The sequence below is a fragment of the Vicugna pacos genome, chromosome 6, assembly GCF_048564905.1.
Source record: "Vicugna pacos chromosome 6, VicPac4, whole genome shotgun sequence".
Classification (NCBI taxonomy): Eukaryota; Metazoa; Chordata; class Mammalia; order Artiodactyla; family Camelidae; genus Vicugna; species Vicugna pacos.
This window is the reverse complement of record NC_132992.1, coordinates 22,626,929-22,651,339: the sequence shown is the minus strand read 5'-3', so window position 1 is coordinate 22,651,339 and position 24,411 is coordinate 22,626,929. Positions and strand designations below refer to the sequence as shown.

The 24,411-nt window shown below is 34.2% G+C and overlaps 1 protein-coding gene across 17 annotated transcripts in view; it reads left to right on the top strand.

The window, feature by feature from the left end:
- MGA (MAX dimerization protein MGA) overlaps positions 1-24,411 on the top strand; it is a 144,355-nt gene that overhangs the window by 66,862 nt on the left and 53,082 nt on the right. For all 17 annotated transcript variants that reach the window (XM_031672915.2, XM_015237148.3, XM_031672916.2 and 14 more), the window contains exons 3-5: positions 20,722-21,670; positions 22,493-22,571; positions 22,688-22,783. In XM_031672915.2, coding sequence (XP_031528775.2) covers positions 20,722-21,670; positions 22,493-22,571; positions 22,688-22,783 — 1,124 coding nt within the window. The remainder of the gene's footprint in view (positions 1-20,721; positions 21,671-22,492; positions 22,572-22,687; positions 22,784-24,411) is intronic.

The following is a 24,411-nucleotide window of genomic DNA, read 5'->3' as shown; positions in this document are numbered from 1 at the left end:
CAAGTGTTCTTTAGTCCTGTGGTTAGGTCTCAGTGTTTTAGTGAGCCTGTGCCTCTGGACTGTGAACTTCACAAGTGCTGCTTATATCCCTCCTCCCCTCTTAAGTTGGATAGGATTGACTAGAATAGGTTGGAGCTGAATATTTCCCTTTCTCCAGGTCAGTTAGGCTCTGATAAAACCCCAGCAGATTAGGCTCTGGTTAACTAGTTTCTCCAGAGGTCAGGATTTGTTGTTAAAAAGCATCAGACTTCCCCCGCCCTTCAGATTTTTCTCCTTTGGGGATATTTACTGTGAGAACCTGGTCTAGTTCCTGGAGGAAAACTCAGAGAAATGTGGGAGCCCCCCAAAGACTGGTACCCTTGGAGTTTTTAACTCAGACTTGTCTACACTGATCCTCCAGCAATTTGTCAGTTACAGTTCAGATTTTTCTACCCTGACACTGGTTTGAAAGGTGGTTTTCCATTATCAGTCACTGTTCCAGTGAAGCCTTGATTACCTGTACTCACCTGTCTGTTTCAGCAGTTTGCACTGTGTCTTCACTGTCTTATGAATCCAAAAGAGTTGATTTCTTAGTTGAACTCTTACTTGTTAAGACATATTGGCTCTCTCTAAGCTATTTGTATATGCAACTGGAAACTTGCCTTAGTTTGAATGTTAAAACTCAAGTTGGGCAGAAGTACATCCCTGCCCAGGACTTTTCTTTTACCCTCCTTTTATCGCTTAACTCATAGCCCATTAACAACTACTAACTATTCTTTGAGTTTGGAATCCCCACATTCATGAGTTCCCCTTGACTTGGTCTATTGCCAAGTTAGTACTTTGCTATTTTCTAAGAGTTGTTGACAGGTGGAGTGAATGTTGCTTAAGCAATATAGGGTTTTCTATTTTTCTATCTAGAAGGAAAGATGTTTTCAGTTTATGCTTTTCACCGTTTTTTTTTTTTTGTAGTTGCAACTAGCGGATGCCATCTGTAATACTTGGTTGTCCAACCATAGTCTAATCATCTTGATTACCCAACACAATTTAAAAAATGTAAACACTTTATCACCAGTATTTTTACCTTCAATATCCAGAAGCAGTTTAATATATCCTTGGATGATGGAGAATTTACTTTTAAAAGTAATTTGGAGGCCAGGGTGAGAAGGAGTTTGTTAGTAAGAAGGTCATGTATTTCTTTGTTACAGACAGTAGTTTTTGGTGTTATATGTGGTGTTATAAGCTTATGATCTTCATGTGTCCAGAAAATGGTTTAGAGTTATGAATGAGTATCTCTTTTACTGGAGGGAAAAAAATGACTTGAAGTGCATGCTCCAAGAAATAGCATTGTCTTCATGTCTGAAAGTGGTATTTAGCTATATGCAAACCTTGCCTCCAAATGCTTGATTTGAGAGCTGAGATTATTTTGAGGCAGGCATTGGCCAAATCTGGCCTACAGCCTCTTTGTATATATGAATATGTGGCAGAGACTGTAAGAGACTTGTAAAGCCTAAAATATTTACTGTCTGCCTCTTTATAGAAAATGTTTGCCACCCTGTGATTTACTGATTTAAGTCTTTAAAAAAATTACATACATTTTTTGAATTTCCTATTTTCTTAGTCTACTGAAATAATTGTTCTGTCATTCTATTTTGTTTTAATTAAGAATAAATTCTTTATTTGTAAATTTGCTGATCATTATTCAGCCTTAATTTGTTACGTTTGCTATTGTTTGACCATCTCCTGCTTTAAGCTCTTTTTTTCTTTCTTGATCTATACCAGACCATTCACCTGGTTTTCCCAACTCTTGATTTTTCCCTTTTTTTCAGCCATCTTCATGGGTTCTTAATATATTCAGTCAATTATTAAATGATGGTATTTCCCAGCATTATGTTCTTATAGTCTATCCATGATTTTGTCTTTTGTTCCCATGTAATATTGATTGTTTTGAGAGCTAGTAGTACTTCAGCTTAGATTTGACTGATTTCTTAGCTCCAGACCTCTAGATGATCCTGGCTCCAGGAATTTTACCTGTAGTGTTTATTGTTACCACCAACTCCAATTGAATTTTTCACCTTAAAACCTGCTCTTTTGTATTAAGTGTCATGGTTATTCACATTGGAAATGTCTACATTATTTTTGCTTCCTTCTGCAAATCTATTATGTCATTCTCCTATTGATTGACATTTGGATTGTTTCAAGTTTTTGACCATTAGTAATAAAGCTGCTAAGAATATTCTTATACATGACTTTTGGTGGACATGTACTAATTTATTTTTTGTTATAGATATAGGAGTGGAATTACTGGATCATAGAGTCATTGTACTTTTAGTTTTAGTAGATATTGCCAGAATTTTTCAAAATGATCATAGCAGTTTACACTTGTACCAACAATGTATAGGAATTTCTTTGATTTCCACAGTTTTGTCAACATACGCTGTTTTTTGTTTTTAGCTATTCTGGTCTTACTAATCTTTTGAGGCAGCTGATTCCATTATTGGATGACTGACTGCTTATTTCCTGTAAGTTGAAATTTGTATATTTGCCCTCCTTCTTTTGTAAGTTTGCCCCCACTTTTTAATAAAAAGATAATCGTGGTTGTAGAGGGCAGAATTAACCCATATCTTTTATATGACTCTTTTTAATGTTCAGAAAAATTACTTTTATCCCTTTAAGAGTTCTGTTGTTCTTTAACAGGTGTTAACCAAATAAGGCTGAATGCCTTCTGGTTTCAGGCATTTTTCTAGGTCCCAACCAAAATAAATTCCTGCCTGATGGATCTTATATTCTACATAATTACAGCCAGAGCATTCACAGATCCTTCAGCTTTTCCATCTGTGGGAGAGTTTTGAGATGTTTTCCCATTCGATTGGTTAACTGAGCACTACCATGGGTGTACCTGGAGTTATTGGCACATGTGTTTTTCTTCCAAGAAAGCACATCATAAGGCAGGTGAGCAAGAATGACATTATTATAGAAGAACCACTCTGGTTTAACAGGGAAAGAAAGAAAATACTGAATCACAAATATCAAAATTTGCCATACATGAGAATAGTTTTGCAAAAGTAGTGCTCTAAAGTCTAGAACCCTGCTTTTCTTTCCTCCCCTCAACAGTGTACAGTCATTTTTGTAGGGCTTTTTGTTAGAATCCATAAAAATGGAGGTGATCAGTCTTCTAGATGGACCTTGAGGTTTTTTCACTTGTTGAGCCACTACAAATAATGCTTTCAGTAAAATTCCTATGCACATATTCTTATACACTTTTGCAAATATAAGGTTCAGTTCTTACGAATGAAATTGCTTGGATCAAAGGGTATACAGATTTTAAATTTTGGTTAATTGCTAAATTATACTTCAGAAGTTTATAACCATTTGTATCTTCACCTATAGTATATGAGCACACTGATTTTTGTACTGTCTTTACTACTACCATTTTAGTCCAAAACACCATCCTACTACAGAGCATGTAACTGGTTCCCTCAGCTGCTGCTTTTCCCCCCCTGCAATCCATGCTCTACTAAGTTTTTTGTTTGAAAAATGTGAACCATATTATGTCACTCCACTCTTAAAACCCTTCCAAGGCTTTCTATTGTACTTAAAGACTTCTTGCCTCTTTCTCTCGTCTTGTCTTGTACATACTTTTCCTAGTGTGCTATGATTCAGCTTTGTGAGTGTATTCCCACCTAAGTTAGACCTTTTTCTCTTCATATTCCCTCTGTCTTTAATGCCTTTAGTGCTTTTCTCTGTTATAATATTGTTGGTACACACTCAGCGTTGAAATCTAGTCTCATATCTATCTTATTTAACCTATTATACCATTTTTAGTTAGTTTGTCTGTTTTGGTCCTTTGGGGTCTTCATAGCGTTTATCACCATCATCTTATTTGTTGGCTAGTGTGTACTCATTTTTGCGTGAGCTTATAAGCTTCCTAAGAGTAAAGATCTTGTTTTACTTGGTACTGATTCCTCAGTCCTAGAATGATAGCGGGCAAGTACCTTATAAATATTTGAACCTGCTTACTTTCTCAAAAACCTGAATAGTGTTGATGAAGTGAAACTTTTGGAGTATTAGAAATACCGTTTATAAACACTCATTTGGTTTTTCATTACCTTGAGTAGTTGATAGTAAGTTTTTTTTTAATTGAAGTATAGTTGATTTACAGTGTTGTATTAGTGTCTGATATATAGCACAGTGACTCAGTTATACATAAATATTCTTTTTCATTATAGATTATTAGAAGGTACTGAATATAGTTTCCTGTGCTATTCAGTAGGACCTTGTTGTTTATCTATTTTATATATAGTAGTTAGTATCTGCAAATCCCAAACTCCTAATTTATCCCTTCCCTACTTTCCTGTTTGTTAAACATAAGTTTGTTTTTTATGTCTGTGAGACTGTTTCTGTTTTGTAAATAAGCTCATTTGCATCTTTTTTTTTTTTGGATTCCACATATAAGTGATAAAATATTTTTCTTTCACTTATTTCACTTAGTATGATAATGTCTGAGTCCATCCATGTTGATGTATATGGCATTATTTCATTCTTTTTTAATGATAGTAAATTTTTAACCTGTTATTAATTTGATATATTTTGTCTAAGGCTGTTAAATGTTTCAGCATAGGTTGAGAGGATAGAGTATTTTACCCTTTGGAAATTAAACTTTCTTTTTTTTATTTTTATTTTTTTATTTTAAAGAGATCATGGAGTTTATTAGAATTCCTAGTATTTTTTTTAGCATTTTTTATTGATTTGTAATCATTTTACAATGTTGTGTCAAATTCCAGTGTTCAGCACAATTTTTCAGTCATTCATGAACATATACACATTCATTGTCACATTTTTTTCTCTGTGATTTATCATAACATTTTGTGTATATTTCCCTGTGCTATACAGTGTAATCTTGTTTATCTATTCTACAATTTTGAAATCCCAGTCTATCCCTTCCCACCCTCTGGTAACCACAAGTCTGTATTCTCTGTCCATGAGTCTGTTTCTGTCCTGTATTTATGCTTTGTTTTTGTTTGTTTGTTTGTTTTCGTTTTTGTTTTTTAGATTCCACATATGAGCAATCTCATATGGTATTTTTCTTTCTCTTTCTGGCTTACTTCACTTAGAATGACATTCTCTAGGGAGCATCCATGTTGCTGCAAATGGCATTATGTTGTCGGTTTTTATGGCTGAGTAGTATTCCATTGTATAAATATACCACATCTTCTTTATCCAGTCACCTGTTGATGGACATTTAGGCTGTTTCCATGTTTTGGCTATTGTAAATAGTGCTGCTATGAACATTGGGGTGCAGGTGTCACCCTGAAGTAGATTTCCTTCTGGATACAAGCCCAGGAGTGGGATTCCTGGGTCATATGGTAAGTCTATTCCTAGTCTTTTGAGGAATCTCCACATTGTTTTCCATAGTGGCTGCACCAAACTGCATTCCCACCAGCAGTGTAGGAGGGTTCCCCTTTCTCCACAGCCTCTCCAGCATTTGTCATTTTTGGATTTTTGAATGACGGCCATTCTGACTGGTGTGAGGTGATACCTCATTGTAGTTTTGATTTGCATTTCTCTGATAATTAGTGATATTGAACATTTTTTCATGTGCTTTTTGATCATTTGTATGTCTTCCTTGGAGAGTTGCTTGTTTAGGTCTTCTGCCCATTTTTGGATTGGGTTGTTTATTTTTTTCTTATTGAGTCGTATGAGCTGCTTATATATTTTGGAGATCAAGCCTTTGTCGGTTTCACTTGCAAAAATTTTCTCCCATTCCGTAGGTTTTCTTAAACTTTCTTATTAGTGAAGGATGGTGTTTTTACATTGTACTCTTTCCAGGATCTTTAGTTTCTTTCTACTTCATACCCTTTTTTTTCTTTTTAAAAACGTGAGAAACAAAAGTTTTTAATTATCTATTTCTGTTGTCATTTACTTTTGTTCTTTTGTTACCAGCTTTCTTGAACAATTGTCTCCACCACTGCTTACATTTTCTCACTTTTTTTCTTTCTTCATATCTCCTGTTGTCTACCATTCCTAGACATACTAATGTACTTATTTTCTCAAGGTCATGTGGGATCCACTTAACAGATTGATCAGATTGATCCATTTGACAGATTTTATTTTGACAAATAAGATACTTCATTTCTCTTTAGATATTACTATCCTGATTTTTTGTTCTTGCTCCTTAGAGCATTATCTTTTCAGTCCTCGTGTTGGGTTTTTAAAAAAGTTATTCTAAATTTTATTCTGTCTACACTGTCATTTGCACTGCACCCTTATGACTAGGTACCATTGTACAGTGATGACTTCCAAAAGGGCTCCATTTTTAGATGTTTTATTCAGCTCCATTATTTAGTTACAGTAGACTATTACAGTTTCTTTTGAGGCTCAAATTGTGGGAGTCATCTTTGATGATTCTGGGGTTTTTTTGCCCTTTTTTTGTATATATATATTTATTGAAGTATAGTCAATTTACAATGTGTCAATTTCTGGTGTACAGCATAATGCTTTAGTCATACATGAACATACATATATTCATTTTCATATTCTTTTTCACCATAAGTTACTACAAGATACTGAATGTAGTTCCCTGAACTATAAACTTGTTTATTGCATTTTATGAATCCTCCTGTATTTTGAAGCAAGAGACACTGTCAGAGTTCAGTAGGTGTTCTGTGTGATTCATTGGACTTGTAGATGTAATTCTTGGTGTTTATTAGTCAAAGAGGGTGAGCTGTGAGTCTCTACTCTGCTACCTTGGCACCTTCTTGTTTTTTTGCTTTTATTCTTACTCTACTCTGCTATCTAATCTTACTGGTTCCACTTCTGTGGTATATGAGATTTACACCCTTCTTATTCTTACAATCATTAACTCCTAAATTAACTGCTGTTGTTTTCCTTACACTCTCTCCTGTGTAATACCAACAAATTTATCTTTTTAATACTTTTTTCTATTTATTTCTTTTTCATTTTTTCAGTTTATTAGGTAGAATTGTTACAGTTTGACTGCACATATACAACATATTGCATGTAAATACATATACACAATATACTACTCATTTTTAAAACTTACGTATATGTACTGTTTATTGTTTCTAAGAATGTTTAGAGCTTTAGCTTTTTAAACTTACGTAGTTATCAAAGGAATAAAGCCAACCAAAAATAAGAGTTAATTCAAAAAGATACATATACCCTGCTATTAATAGCAACATTATTTATAATTGCTGAAATACAGAAGCATCCTAAATGCACATCAATAGATGAATGGATAAAGAAGATGTAGCATATGTATGTAACAGAATACAACTCACCTGTAAGAAAGAAGGGTATTTTGCCATTTGCAGCCCCTCATTCACTTTTCTTTTTTCTTTTTTTTTTTTTAACTTCAAAAATGAGAATTTTACAACTGGCATAAACATTTTATTGCATCAAAAACAACAAAATACCTAGAAATAAATTTAACCAAAGAGGTTACCTATACTCTGACAACTGTAAAACATTTATGAAGGAAATTGAAGATGATACAAAGAAATGGAAAGATACCTTGTGCTCTTGGATTGGAAGAATTAACATTATCAAAGTGGCTGTGCTACCCAAAGCAATCTCCAGATCCAGCATAACCCCTGTCAAAATACTCAAGGCATTTTTCATAGAATTAGAACAAAGAATTCTGAAATTTATATGGAACCATAAAAGACCCTGAATTGCCAAAGCAGTCTTTTGTAGGTGTTTGTTTTCCTCTTTCTTCTTTTTGTTCTCTTATTATTTGATGACTAGAGAAGTTCCTTTAACATTTGTTGTAAAGTTGGTTTGGTGGTGCTTAATTCTTTTAGCTTTTGTTTATTTGTGAAGCTTTTGATTTCTCCAGCAGATCTGAATGAGGGCCTTGCTGGATAGAGTATTCTTGGTTATAAGTTTTCCCCTTTCATTACTTTGAATATATAGTGCCACTCCCTTCTGGCCCCTGTAGTTTCTGCTGAAAAATCAGCTGATAACCTTCTGGGAGTTCCCTTGTATGTTATTTATTGCTTTTTCTCTTGCTGATTTTTAATATTTTCTCCTTATCCTTAATTTTTGTCTATTTGATTACTATGTGCCTTGGTGTGTTCCTCTTTGGGTTGGTCCTGTGTGGAACTCTGTGCTTCCTGGACTTGGGTGACTGTTTCCTTTCCCAAATTAGGAAGTTTTCAGTTATTACTTAGGTTTTCAAAGTGGTTTTACATCCATGTTGTAGCATGTATCAGTGTTTCACTTCTTTTTGTGACTGAATAATATTCCATTGTGTGTATATACCACACTTTGTTTATCCATTTATCTGTTGATGGACACTGGGTTGCTTCCACCTATATTGGCTATGGTGGATTATGGTGCTATATGAACCTGGGTGTACAAATACCTCTTTTGAGACTCTCCTTTCATCCTTTTAGATGTATTTCTAGAAGTGGAATTTCTGGATCGTATAGAAATTCCATTTAATTCTTTGAGGAGCCACCGTATTGGTTTCCATAGTGGCCACTGTTTTACTTTCCCACCAGCAGTGCACGCGGGTTCCAGTTCTCCACATCTTTACCCAACACTTACTGTATCATTATGGTTTGGGTTTGTATTTCCCTAATGATTAGTGATGTTGTGCATCTTTTCATATACTTATTGGCCATTTGTATATCTTCTCAAAAAAAAAAATGTCTATTCCAGTCCTTTGCCCATTTAAAAATTGTGGGTTTTTTGTTGTTGTTGAGTTGTGGGAGTTCTTTATGTATTCTGGATGTGAAACCATTATTAAATAAACGATTTGCAAATATTCCCCTATCCTGTGCATTGAATCTGATGATAGTGTTTTTATTGCACAAAAAAGATTTTAGTTTTGATGAAGTACAGTTTTTCAGTTTTTTTCTTCCACTGGCTTGTGCTTTTGTGTCTTACTTCAGGAACTGCTACCAATTACAAAGTTAAAAAGATTTTCCCCTAGGTTTTTAAGAGTTAAATATGTTTCAGCTCTTAAATTTAGGCCTTGTATCCATTTTGAGTGTTTCTGAGTTTAAGGTAAAAGTCTAGCTTTATTCTTTTGCATGGGTATATCCAGTTTTTTCCAGCAACATTTGTGAAAAAGGTTGTCCTTTTCCTATTCATTGATGTTGGCACTCTGGCCAAAATCAGTTGATTATATATGTGTGTGTTTGTTTCTGGGATCTCTATTCCATTGGTCTGTATGTCTGTTTTTAAGCTGGTAGTACAGTGTTTTGATTATTGTAGGTTTATAGTAAATTTTGAAATCGAGAAGTCTGTGTCTGCCAACTTTGTTCTTATTTTTCAAGATTGTTTTGGCTATCTGGGTCTCTTAAAATTTTGTGCGAATTTTAGTATTAGTTTTTTCTACTTCTGCAGAAAGTGCCATTGGGTTATTGATAAGGATTACACAGAATTTGTATATTGCTTTGGTTAGTGTTGTTACCAAGTCCAAACTTGTTTTGCTTATTGCACAAGTCAGTACATTGGGAGATGAGGTGTTGGGGCAAGGAATAACACTTCATTCGGAAAGCCAGCAGACTGAGAAGATGTCAGGCTAATGTCCTGGAGAACCATCTTCCCCAAGTCAGAATTCAGGCTCCTTGTATACTAAAAAGTTGGGGAGAAGGGGTGTGCTTGTTGCAAACTTCTTGGTTTTGGAATTCTTTGTTCTTACAGCCATCCATGTGGGTCAGGTTATGGTATCCCTGTAAACCTCCAACAAAACAAATGTTATTTTCTATTCTGCAACTTTTAATCTTTATGTGAATGCGAAAGTGTTAATACCCTGTAAGGCCAGAGCCTTGAGAATAGGCTATCCTATTCTTACATTTCAGACGACAGGCAACATTCTTTTACAAAAGGTGCAGAACCAGCCTAGGAAACAGAGCACAGGGGTAAAAGCCATAGGAACAGATCTAATACAGAGTCAGATTTGTTCTTTTCTATTACAGTGTTGTTACGTTAACAATATTATATCTTAAAAACAATCCATAAACATAGTGTATCTTTCCATTTATTTAGATCTTTAGTTCCTTTTATGAGTACTGTGGAGTTTGCAGTATAAGTCTCTTACCTCCTTGGCTGAATCTAGTCCCATGTATTTTATCCTTGTTGATGCTATTGCAATTTGGATAATTTTCTTAATTTCCTTTATTTTTTCCCAAATGACAATTACTCATGTTTATTTAAGGCATCTAAACAAATCCATTACTTTAATTTGAATTCATGTTACGTTAACATAATTTTGCTCATTCCAAGCTACATCAAATAACTGTTATAGCATAGTTATATCACAATAATAGCAATTTTTAACATCTATTGAAAGCAGGTCATGTGCCAGGAATTCCCTCCCTCTCTCCCTCTCTCTCTTTTTCTCTCTTCCTCCCTCCCTCCCTCTCTTTCTTTCTTTCTGTGTATGTGTTTACTTCCAGTGTTACTGAGATATAATTGACATGTAGCACTATATATAAGTTAAAGGTGTACATCATAATGATTTGACTTATATACATCATGGAATGGTTATCACAAGTTTAATGAATATCCATCATCTTATGTAGATGCAAAATAAAAGAAAAAAATTTTTCCTTGTGATGAGAACACTTAAAATTTATTCCCTTAGTAACTTTAATATGTAACATACAACAGTGTTAATTGTGTTGTACGTTACAAACTGAGTATTTATTTATCTTATAACTGGAAGTTTGTACCTTTTCGCCACCTTCATTCAATTTCTCTCTTCCCCGCCTCTGGTAACCACAAATCTGATCTCTTTTTCTGAGTTTGTTTTGGAGAATAATTGACCTACAACTCTATGTTAGTTCTGGTGTGCAACAGAGTGAGTTGATATTTCTATACATTACCAAATGGTCACCATGATAAGTCTAGTTACCATGTGTCACCATGCAAAGATATAAACTTCTTATTGGCTATGTTTTCTATGCTGTTGCATCCTTGTGACTCATTTATTTTGTAACTTGAAGTTTGTACCTCTTAATTTCCCTCACCTATTTCATTCATTCCCCCACCCTCTCCTTCTCTGGTAACCATCTGTTTGTTTTCTATATCTGTGATTGTGTTTTGTTACACATGTTCATTTGTTTTTTTAGATTTCACATGAAAGTGAAATCACACAATATTTGTCTTTTTGTGTCTGACTTATTTCACTTAGCACAATATCCTCTAGGTCCATCCATGTTGTTGCAAATGGCAAGAAATTTATTCTTTTTTGTGACTAATATTCCATTATCTATCTGTCTATCTCACATCTTTATCCATTCCTCCATTCCTCTATCAGTGGACACTTAGGTTGCTTCCACATCTTGGCTTTTGTGAATAATGCTGCTATCAACGTAGGGGTACTATGTCTTTTTGATTTAGTGTTTTTGTTTTCTTTGGGAAAATACCCACAAGTGGAATTGTTTGGCAATTGCTATGGAATTTCTATCTTTAATTTTGTGAGACTCCTCCATATGGTTTTCTATAGTGGCTGCACCAGCTTACTCCCACCAGCAGTGCGTGAGGGTTTCCTTTTCTTCACATTCTCACCAATACTGTTACCTATTGTTTTTTTGGTAATAGTTATTCTGATAGGTGTGAGGTGATAGCTTGTGTTTTGATTTGCATTTCCCTGATGATGAGTGATGTTGAGCACCTTTTCATATGCTTGTTGCCCATTTGTGTCTTCTTTGGAAAAATACATATTTAGGTCCTCTGCCCATTTCTTAATTGGGTTGCTTGGTTTTTTGTTTGTTTTTGATGTTGAGCTATATGAATTCTGTGTATATTTTGGACATCAACACTTTATCAGATAATTGTTTGGAAATATCTTCTGTTATTCAGTAGGTGGCCTTTTCATTTTGTTGATGTTTCCTTTGCTGTGCAGAAGCTATTTAGTTTGATGTGATCCCATTTGTCTAATTTTGATTTTTTTTTCCCCTTGCCTGAGGAGACATATCCAAAAAAAAATTGCTTAAAGTGATGTTAGAGAGCATACTGCTTTTGTTTTCTTTTAGGAGTTTTATGATTTCAGGTCTTACCTCTAAGTCTTTAATCCATTCTGAGTTTATTTTTGTATATTGTGTAAGAGAGTAGTCCTGTTTGATTCTTAACGCGTGTAGTTGTCCTATTTACCCAACACCATTTGTTGAAGAAGCTGTCTTTTCCCCATTGTTTATTCTTGCTTCCTGTATTGTAGATTAATTGCCAATATAAATGTGGGTTCATTTCTAGGCTCTCTGTTCTGGTCCATTGATATGTGTCTGCTTTTGTGCAAGTACCATACTGTTTTGATGACTTTAGCTTTGTAGTATAGTTTGGAATCAGTGAGCATGATACCTCCAGTTTTGTTCTTCTTTCTCAAGATTGTTTTGACTATTCAGGGTCTTCTGGGTTTCCGTACAGATTTATAGTTACTTGTTCTAGTTCTGTGAAAAATGCCATTGGTATTTTAAGAGGGAGCGCATTGAATCTGTAGATTGCCTTGAGTAGTATAGTCATTTTAATAATAATATTTTTTTCTAATCAATGAGCACAGTGTATCTTTTCATATGTTGGTGTCTTCTTCAGTTCTTTTCATCACTGTCTTATAGTTTTCCCAGTACAGATCTTTTACCTTCTTAGTTAGATTTATTCCTAGGTACCTTAATTATTTTGGATGCAATTGTAAATGGGATTGATTTTTTTAGTTTCCCTTTCTGATAGTTTGTTGTTACTGTATAGAAACACAACAGATTTCTGTATTTTAATTTTGTATCCTGTACCTTTACTGAATCATTTATTTGTTCTATTAATTTTTTAGTGGCATCTTTAGGATTTTCTGTATATAGTATTATGTCACCTGCAAACAGTAGGTTTTACTTCTTCCTTTCAATTTAGATTCCTTTTATTTCCTTTTCTTGTCTGATTGCTATGGCTAGGACTTCCAATATTATGTTGTATAAAAGTGGGTAGAGTAGGCATCTTGTCTTGTTCCTGATCTTAGAGGCATTACTTTCAGCTTTTCACCAATGAGTGTGGCACTATGTTTGTCATATGACCTTTATTATGTTGAGGTATGTTCTTTCTATACACACTTTGATAGTTTTTATCATAAGTAAATGTTGGATTTTATCAAAAGCTTTTTCTGCATCTATTGAAATGATATTATTATTACTCGATTTGTTAATGTGTATATCACATTGACTGATTTGCATTGTATTAACTCATCTTTGCATCCCTGGGATAAATCCCAGTTGATCATGGTTTGTGATCCTTACAACTAGTGTTGAATTTGGTTTGCTGATAGTTTGTTGAGGATTTTTGCAGCATTTCTGTTACAGATACTCGTCTATAAATTTTTTTCTTTTTTCTTTCTTTTATGGTGATGTCTTTGTCTGATTTTGTTATCAGGGTGATACTGGCCTTGTAGAACTTCAGAAACATTCTTTTTTCTGATACTTTGGAGTATTTTGAGAAGTACAGGTGTGAATTCTTTAGAAGCTTGGTAGAATTCACCCATGAAGCTGTCTCTTCCTGGGCTTTTGTTTCTTGGGGGTCTTAAATTACTGATTCAATTTTATTATTGTTAATTGGTCTGTTTATATTTTGTATTTCTTTCTGATTCAATCTTGGGCAATTATACTAGGTGATTATTTCTAGGAATTTATTCAGTTCTTCTAGGTTGTCCATTTTATTGGCATACAATCGTTCATAGTAATTTCTTTATGATCTTTTGTATTTCTGTGGTATTGGTTGCTACTTCTATTTTATTTCTGATTTTATTTGGGTCCTCTATTTTTTTCTTGATGAATCTGGCTAAAGACTTGTCAGTTTTGTATATCTTTTCAGAGAAGCAGCTCTTAGTTTCATCCTAATTGTTTTTGAAAAGGAAACTGCTATGTCATACTGTGTATTGCTCAGTGTATGGAAATATAGCTGATTTTTTATTTTGATTTTGTATCCTGCAGCTTTGCTTAATTTACTAACTGGCTCTGAGTGTGTGTGTGTGTGTGTGTGTGTGTACTTAGAGCTTTCTACATATAAGATGTCATTTACTAATAATGATAGTTTTACTTCTTCCTTTCCAGTTTTAATTGATACCATTTTTTTCTTACCTAATTGCTTTAGTTACAGCTTTCAGGACTATGTTAAATAGAAGTGATGAAAGTGAGGGCATTTTGGTTTTAATTTACATTTTTCAAGTGTATTTTCAGTAGTTTCCTCAGAAAGAATGTATGAGGCATCGAATTTTAAAATGTTTAAGTAAAACTACTTCCGAGAAAGATGGTAGTCCTCTTCTTCACCCATCTCAACCCATGATTTTCTTCTTGCATATTGAAAAAATAGCTTTATTATGTATCCTCGTACTTGATAAGATTTTTGTGGAGTATAGAATTCTGTGCTGAAAATGTGTTGTTGTGTTCCAGTTTGCTGTTCAGAAGTTTGATTCCTGGTAGTTTGAAGGCTCTAAAGATCTTTTGTTGGTCTCTCATGAAATTTCGGTGCTGAGCTTTGGCATGGTTCTTCTCAGCATTGTGAGAAAACATTTTTTCAAACAAGAAATTGAAGTTGCTTGGTCCTAGAAGCATTTAAGTATTATTTCTTTGATAATTTTTTCACTTTCATTTTTCTGTTTTTAAAAATACAAGTCTTGATAGTTGGATGTTCCATCTACTGAATTGATTATCTTATATAATCACCTTTTATTTTCTTTCATTGTCTTTTTTTGCTCTATGTTATGTGAGATTTCCTTGATCGTGCTTCTAACTTACTAATGTTTTTATTGCAGCTATCAGATTTCAGTTTCCAAGAGCTCTTTTTATTTTCTTTTCCACTCTACATTCCCTTTTCCAGTGGATTTCTTTTTTCTTTTACTCTAATCACCAACTTCATGGAAGACATTATGTTATGGCCTTTTCTAATATGCACCCTCAGTACCTGTACATATCTTTACCTTAGTACCTATTAAATTAAATAACATTATATTGTCTACTTGTCTTTCTCCTGCATTGGTCTCTAACTTCCTTGAATGCAGGGACTGGCTTTATTTATATTGGTAACCCCTGTGCCCAACAAAATGTGTCTGGCACATTGTAGGAGCTAAGTAAATGTTGACTGAATGAGTTTGGCTTATCCACAGCACTTAAAGCTTTTCAGTGTGTTTCAGAAGTGGCTGGTATATGTCATATTTATTTATTGCATTGATTGTGTATGCCAACAAAAAAGTAATCCTTTAAGTTAATTCATGTTTACAAGTCAGAGGTTTTACTCATATTCTTGATTAGATAATATTTCAACTAGTTTTTTTGTGTAGATACTTCCCAAAAGTATGAAACTTCAGGGTGCTTACAAAATCTTCCTGCCAAGAAAAAAAAAAATCATGCTTTATGCATAAAGTTTTTATTGGAAGAGAAAGAGAGATCCTTTCTGAGAATGTTTCTAAGTTAGCAAGTTTAATTTCTCAGGAAATGTGAAAGCAGTTAATTGCAGTAGCAGCCAAGATTTAGCTTCACGAGGTTCTCAGCTACTGCAAACATAATTCAAGTCATATGGTTAAATGAAAAGAAGATAGAGATTATTTTGGAAGTTCATGTCTTGAAATATGAAGATTACAAAAGAACTGTCATTAAGTGTGAATTATAAATTACTTGATACGGAATTACACATAAATAGACATAAAAGCTTAGATAATAAGAAAAGGGAAAAGAGGGGGCTTGTTTTGTTTAACCTTTAAAAACAGGTTAAGTAAGAGTGGATTGTGGTGTTGACAAAACTATAAATTTAATAAAAATCATTGGGTTGTCACCTAAAATGGGTGGGTTTTAGGATACGTGACATATATAATAAAGCTGTTAAAAGAAAAACCCAACAGATAAAGAAAGGTATTTTCACCAGTTAAGTGAAATTTTTCAAAGAGGGAAGATGTTTTAGCTTTCACATTCAAATTGAATCCATCTTGGCTTAGTTTTTGGGTATGGCATGAAGTTGGAGGTCAAGGCTCATATTTTCCATGCAGGTATCTACATGCTCTAGCATCATATTGAAAAGACTTTACTTTTCCCATTAAAATGCACTGGTGCCTTGGAAAGTCAAGTGACTATATGTACATGGATGGGTCTCTTTTTAGACTAGTTTTTGTTCTATATATTTGTTCTTTTGCCAATAACATATGGGCTTGATGACATAAGTTATAATAAATCTTTGAATTAGGTAGTGTAAGTTTCCAACCTCTGATAGTAAGTAGAAATACAGTTGGTTTTTCTGTCTTGATCTTGTATCTGAAGACCTTGCTGAATTCACTTAATAATTTATAGTGTTTAGGATTTTCTACATACACAATTAATGTTGTCTGTGAAGAAAGTTTAACCTCTTCTTTTCCAACCTTTATTACCATTTTCTCTTTTTTGCCTTGTTGCGCTGTTTGGATTATGTTGAAAATAAATTTTGAGAATGGTCATTTGTGTCTCTTAATCTTTAGAAAAAATCCTTCAGTATTTCTTACTGGATATTATGATGTTGCCTGTAGGTTTTTGTAATGCCCTGTATCACACTGAGAACTTTCCTTCAAGTTCTAATTTCCTGAGCGTTGTTAAGAATGATTATTAAATTTTATTGAATGATGTTCTTGTATGCATTGAGATTTCCTATGTTTTTCTTCCTTTTTTTTTGTTAATATGGTTAGTTACATTGATTGATTTTATAAGTAAGCGGGGATGGGGTGAGAGGTCTGGAAATGCTATAACAGCTTTGCATTCCTGTGATAAATACTACTTGGTCATAACAACATTAATTTTAATATTGCTGGATTTAATTTACTGATATTTTATTCCTCACATTTGCACCTAAATTCATGAAGGATATTTGTGTAGTATTATTTCTCATACTTTGGTTTCAGGGTTTTGCTTTCTTCATAAGACAAATTGTAAAGTGTTGCATTCTTCTGTATTTTCTGAGTTTGTGCCAGATGGTAGTTTTTCATGTTTTTGTTAAACTTTAGGGCAGCCATGGAGTTCTCTTTATTGTCAGATTTCAAGCCATAAATTCAGTTTCTCTGTTGTTTTCTATTTCATTGATTGTTTTTCCCCCTTTGTCTTATTTCCTTTTTGCTTGCTTTTGATTTAATTTGCCTATTTCAGTTCAGGGCTTGGTAGACTAAGACCTGTGGACCATACTAGCCTGCGTATCTTTTTTTTTTTTTTGGTATGGCCTGCAAACTAAGGTTTACTTTTGTTTTTTGTGGGGAGGGAGGTAGTTAGGTTTACTTATTTGTTTTTGGAAAAGGTACTGGGGATTGAACCCAAGACCTTGTGCATGTTAAGCATGCGCTCTACCACTTGAGCCATATCCTTCCCCACTCTAGCCTGCAAACAAAATGGTTTTTATGTTTTTAAATGACTGGTGGAAAAAGACAAAAGAAGAGTAATATTTTTTCTAACATACAAAAATTTTGTAAAACTCAGATTTCAGTGTCCATATGTTAAAACACAGCTATGCTCACTTGTTTATGTATTGTCTTGTGGCTTCTTTTATGCTACAGTGTCAACTCGTTAAGTAGAGACTGTGGATCTCAAAGCCTGATATTTTTATTTACCTAACCCTTTACAGAAAAGTTTATCAATCCCCAAGATAATTGATTGTAGATTTCCTCTGAGCACTGCTTTAGGTGCATTCTACAATTTATGATATGTTGTGTTGAAATTGTTATTGATTTGTAGTTTGATTCTGTTGTCAGAGAACCTGTGACTTAAGCTTTGAAATAGAAATTTGTCATGACTTTGCTTTTGCTTTACTGTCTGGCATATGGTTTGTTTGATTAATACTTCAAGTACAGTGGAAAATCATGTATATATTGTACAGTTGTTGGATGGTGTTCTGTAGAGTCTTATCTATAGATAAATTTGATTTGTATCATTGTTCAATTCTTCTGTCGTCCTTACTGATTTTTTTGGTGGGGAGGGGCATCTGGTTTGTTCCATCAGTTGCTGAGAAAGGTGTTTTAAAATCTCCCACTATGGTTGTAGATTTGTCATTTTTTTCTATTTAGTACTGTAAATTTTTGCTTAAGATATTTTGAAGCTGTTTGATAAGGTACATACATATTTAGGATTATTTTTATGTCTTTTTGGTGAATTGAGCTTATAAAATTTTTAGAAAGACACTTTTAATTTCTTACGGTACTCCTGTTTTAAAATCTGCTTTGACTGATGTTATTAAGCCGCACTGGCTTTCATCTGATTTTCTGTTTGCATAATTCTATCTTTTCCTCTCCTTTTACTTTTAGCCTGTGTGTCTTTAGATTGAAATTGTGGTTCTTTTAAATGGCTTACAGTTGGGACTTTTTTCTTTGTCCATTGTTGACTTTTGACTGGACTGTTTTGTTCATGCACACGTAATATTACTGATATGGCTGTGCTTTAAGCATTTCATCTTGTTATTTTCTGTTTAAATCACTTACTCTCTGGTTATCTGTCTCTTTTCATTTGGATTGCGTTTTAAAAATTCTGTTTGTGTTGCCTATGGTTTTTCAGCTGTGCCTCTATAATTCTTTTTATGTGGTTATATTAGTCTTCTGTGGTTGACATAACAAAATACTGTGGACTGGGCAGGTTTTGGTGTTTGTAGGGAGATCTGGCACCAATCTCCCTCAAATACTGGGGGAATGACTGTGTATAAGATCATGTCATTTGTGAGTAGAAAATTTTACTTCTTCCATTTCAATCTGGATCCCTCTTATTTCTTTTTCTTGCCTGATCACGCTGGTGGAACCTTTAGTACAAGAGCTCACATCCTTGTCTTGTTTCTGATCTTAGGAAGTAGTATTTTTTGTGAAGTCTGAATTCCTTCAGATGTTTGGAAGTGTCTTTAGCGTTGAAGGCTTCTTTTGGTAGGTCTAGAACATTTGGTTGGCTATTTAAATACTTTATGAATGGTGTTATTCCATTGTCTTCTGGTTTACATTGTTTCCAATGTGTAGTTTTCCTGTTACTGTTTTTCCTCTAGTGTTGTGTCTTCTTTCTTCCCCTGCTTATAAGGCTTTTCTCCTGATCTCTTTTCAGGTTCCTGATCTTCATGTGGGTAGATACGACTTTATGCTTGGTGTTTGCTGAGCTTCTTAGATCTGTGGATTAAAATCTTTCACTTTTTTGGAATATTTTTATTCATTTTCTCTTCAAATGTTTTTCCTTTTTTTTTCCTGCCTTTTTAGAAGTGCAGCTACTAATATGTTACATATTTGATGTTGTCCCACAGGTTCTGACACTTTTTTTTGCTTTCCCCTTTTCTCTTTCAGTCTAGATGATTTACTTCAGTAGATTTCAGCTCACCTTGGCTTTGTTTGGACTCCTCTTTATGACAGGGCCTTGGAATCTAAGTGCTGTGAGACTATAAGTACTCTGTTTTCAGGCCAAGTTTCCTGCATCATTGGAAATTCTGCAAAAGTCCCCTAGAGGATAGTTGGTGGGAGCAATGACTTGTTTTCTGTTTGGGTCCTCCGGATTCTAGTCTACACATACTCAGGCATTAGAAGTTTGGTTTCTCTGTGTCCCAGCAAAGATTCTTTGCTTATAGCAGCTTTTTCTCCTCTCTTCACTTGTGCTTCAGGCAGTGTAAATGCTACTCAGGGTGGTTGAAAGCAGTAGCGATCTGTGGTCACTTAGAGAAATAGAGAAGGCAGATCCTGGAATTAAGTTCATTTAGACTTATTTGTACCCAGAGGTCGTCAGTGGCTTTAAAGAAAAAAATAGGGTTTTTAATTTTCTAGTATTTTGTCACTTTTGTGGCAGAAGTGATGGTTTTTGTGATCTTCTACATTCTAATTGAAAGTGGAAGTCCTCCATTGAATTTTTGAATACGGTCAAGATCTTAAGTTTTGTAAGGAATAAGTATCTACACATTGATGTATTGGTTGCTTGTGCATATTTGAGATAAATGAAAGTTTTACAGAGAATATCAGTTTAATTGGGTTAGTGAGTAGTTCTAATGTGTCCTCAAAATACATTGGTATAGTTAATGTACTTTCAATGGTCAGTTGGGAGAAAAGGGAAACTAAAAAGATCATTTGGTGTTTTTTGATGAATTATAAACATTAAATCTAGACACGTAGTTGCCTTCAACTACCCTACCCTCTTACTTTGGAAGAATTATGGTGGAATCTTTACATTGAAAGTGAGTTTTTAAATTTTAAAGTCGAAATAATCACCTGAAAAGAGTATTGTGAATACACTGAAAAAAACTGCTGGATTGTACATTTTAAAATGATTAAAGTGTTATGTTTAATGTTATGTGAATTTTATCTCAAAAAAAAAATCCCTGAGCAGTTGAAAGGCTCTTCCTGATGTTTATTGCAGTTTTTAATTGTAATGGACATTAGTTTGCTTTTGTTGGCAGGTGTCAATTTGTGTAGATTTCTAGAGTTTGATTTCAGGTCAGTGCCAGTTTACTTTCAAAATTGAGTTGGTGCATTTGAAGAATACCATTAGGAGAATAAGTGTTATGATAGATCCTGCTTTTTTTATTTAGTGATGGGAGCTACTTGTTAAAACTTTACTCTTTATTTTATATATTTTTCATGAGAATTTGAGAGAATATGTTAAAGTGTGATGTTGACAGACAGTTGTTGAGAACCTTGTTATGCTATAGTGTTTTTGTTTTGATGAATGGTTCTTGAAATGTGATGTTTTTACTTGGTTTCCAACAATCTTTTTTCCCCCTCCTGAATCTTGTTTATGGATAGTTCTTTCCTTTTTAACAACCCCTCCCCTGTCTCTCCAGTCTTGTTGCCAACAGTTTTGAAGATGGCTCCCATGTAACATCACCATTAAACCCGAATGGAAACTTCAATGTTGTCATTAAAGAAGAGCCTCTGGATGATTATGAATATGAACTTGGTGAATGCCCAGAAGGGGTCACTGTGAAACAGGAAGAGACAGATGAGGAAACAGATGTATATTCAAACAGTGATGATGATCCTATACTAGAGAAACAGCTCAAGAGGCACAATAAATTTGATAACCTAGAAGCTGACCATCTGTCTTCTAAATGGCTACCAAGTAGCCCATCAGGTGTTGCTAAAGCTAAAATGTTCAAATTAGACGCTGGAAAGATGCCAGTAGTCTATCTGGAGCCCTGTGCTGTCACCAAAAGCACAGTGAAGATTTCTGAGCTCCCTGATAACATGCTTTCCACAGCTCGGAAGGATAAATCTTCTGTGTTGACAGAATTAGACTACTTGCCTACGTACATTGAAAATTCTAATGAGACTGGCTTTTGCTTAGGCAAGGAATCAGGAAATGGTCTTAGAAGACATTCACCAGATTTCAGAGTGGTACAAAACTATCCCTCACTTAATGAGCCTCAATGGAAATATCCTGATATATCTGACAGCATTAATACAGAAAAAATACTTGATGATTCAAAGAGTTCAGCTGGGGATTCATTTTTAGGAAAAGAGGACTTGGGCAGAAAGAGAACAACTATGCTTAAGATTTCAACGGCCTCTAAGGCTGTAAATGCAAGTCAGAATGCCCCCCCAAATGTCCCTGGAAAAAGAGGAAGGCCACGGAAATTGAGACTCTCTAAGGCAGGGCGACCACCTAAAAACACAGGAAAGTCTTTAACGTCTACAAAGAACACTCCTTTGGGTCCTGGGAGTACCTTTCCGGATGTGAAACCTGATCTGGAAGATGTAGATGGTGTTCTCTTTGTTTCCTTTGAGTCTAAGGTAAGATTGTCATTTTCAGTATTCTTTTTGAGGCCAAATAGTTATCCTTGAATTGTATACTGGCTGATAACTAACTTATAATGTAGTTATTATGAATGCGTCCATAATGTGAGGTTGTGTGCGTAGGGAGGGGACTATCTCCAAAATGTTGAATTAACAGGCATCGTTAAGGTATTTTGTTTGAATGGACTTTAAAAATTATGTCTGCTTTGATCTCAGAGTATGATTTTTGCACTGTGTTTAGCTGGATTTTTAAATATCTTTGGCTTTTACTGGAATTTTTATTATTATATTATGGACTTTGAAATTGTGTAAATAAATGAAAAGTTTACTAACTCTTTTGGGATACTCTATCCCCTGATTTTCATCAGCAGTAGCAGAATACCAGTGCAGAACCAAATATCGATAGTTTTATTAATTCTGCTGTCACAGTGATAGTTGTTTATTTTACTCCAACTCTTCAACTAGATTATTTTTCTTTTAGATTTTTATAGAAGCCTAGTCTTTGTAAATTGGCTGCATAGAGGTTGAATTCTCTCTCCCTGGTCTTTTCTTCCCTCCTTGTTAATTGCTGAGTAAGCTATCTTTACAAAGGCTCTAAGAAATCAGTATACAAATTGGGATAAATAGGCATACATATAGTTTTAAGTCAGCTAGCTGAATATATTAAAGTTTTTTGCCCCCTCCCAGTTATTAAAGTGATGCTAATGTATAACATTTAGAAAATAGTGAAAAGTATCAAAATGAAAAAGATGCTCCTGGTTTACTTTTAAACCTTTAGAAGTGATGTGAACTACTTTTTGTTTCTTTTTTTCAATATAGGAAGCTCTAGACATTCATGCAGTTGATGGAACAGCAGAAGAACCCTCTAGTCTTCAGGCATCAACCACAAATGACCCAGGTATTATATAATAGTATAAAAAGATATATTGGAGTGTTTGCCTCTAGAAGGGAAAGATGCAGTGTGTATTCTTCTGTAGTATATAGTAGCTTATTTTATCATTGTTTTTTGAGCAGGTTGCAGAGCAAGAATTTCCCAGTTAGAAAAGGAATTGATAGAGGATTTGAAGGCCTTGCGGCACAAGCAGGTGATACATCCTGGTCTTCAAGAAGGTAATACTCTTTTAAAAAGTACACAAGCCAAGTTTTAATTGTGTTATCTTCTTTGCTCCCCCACCCCCCACTCCTTTTGCTCCTTCCCTCCTTTTTTCTATTTTTCCTCCTTCCCCCCATCCTTGATTTCATTTCCTTCAGCTTCTCTTAGGTTGTTTCCTTTAACTTAAAAAGATATCTAGGTCTTTTTTACCCTAAGAGAAACTCTTCCAACTCTGAAGATACTGTTTTATCTTTGTGAAGCATAATATATTATGCATTAAAAATGTATCATCATAAGAAAGTGGTGTTTTCTCTTTTCTTTGTTATAACCCAGTTTTATTTCTTCTAAATTCTGGTTGATTTGTTTCTGTGGGTTTTTTGTTTTGTTTTGTTTTGGGAGGGGAAGGTCCTTATTCTTCTATACTTATTAATATATTTAGCTATGTAAATAGAACACTTTTTTCTCATTGTGTGGCTGTAAACATATTCCATATATTGCTTGAGACTTAATTTAAAATTTTCATTATTATCTATTTTGTTACAATAGTTTATCTTGGCCTTGATTATGTGGCTTTAATCCTTTTTAAAAAAATAACAAAATTTACTCTACTTATTGTCATCATAATTAACTACTGATTTCCCTGTTTGTACTGTAAATGAAAGACTGTAAGCCATGCCCTAGTAGTTAATTTCCTTATATTTTTTATTTTAGGCGTACTTCTTGGAGTAGTTTGTTGAGTTTTTGACTTAGTCAGTTTTCTTTTCACAAGACTGTCTAGTTGATTTATATTACCTAGTAGATCATTTATATGAGAGTGGAAGCATTATTTGCCAACAAACAAAAGGTTGACTTATAAAATGATCGTTCAGTTTCTAAATTAATGGTAATAACAAGAACTTTTGCTTTAATGTGAGACTGTGTGGCAGTGTGATCTTAAAGTATGCAAATCTCAACCCAGTGATAAGGACTGGATAGTATGGATTGCAATGTAAAATCACAGTCACATCGTAGTAATCTTGCTGGTAATATCGTCTGCTATCATTTATTAGCTTTCACTTCTGCTATTTTATTTAAATAATATTCTCTTACCCCTATCAGTTAACTTTCTCCCCTACCTCCTCTTTTTTTTTTTTTTTGGTTAGGTACTCTGATAATGTATAAATATTATTTTTATATTGTGTTCTTTCAACCTAATCCCCACATTTGTTTTAGTCTTAGTTTTAGAGTTAAACATATATTCAGTACTCCCTGCTGGTGTTTTTGCTCTGGTTTGTTTGCCTATTTTTTTCTTGTTTGGCTAAGGTATGAGTTTTTTCCTTCTCTTACGACGTTTTAGTCAAATCTGTAATTTTTTCCCTTTATGTAATGGGTGTTCAAAGTCAAATGGTTATGGAAACTAAGCAAGTAACATAAGTAAAGAGAAATTAGCCTGAATTTGTGGGTGGGGTTGGACTCTCGTGAGCTGGAGTGAGGGGCAGCCACATCAGTGAATTGTTGTCATATGGAAATGTGGGCTACTGTTTTCAGAAATTCCCATTGCTCTTTTTCTGAAGTCAGTATTTTTATGTAGTGTCTTTCAATTTTAAGTGGTGGTAGCTGATAGTTTTTTGGGCAAAAAAGTGTGTGAATCGTCAGTTTTCACCTG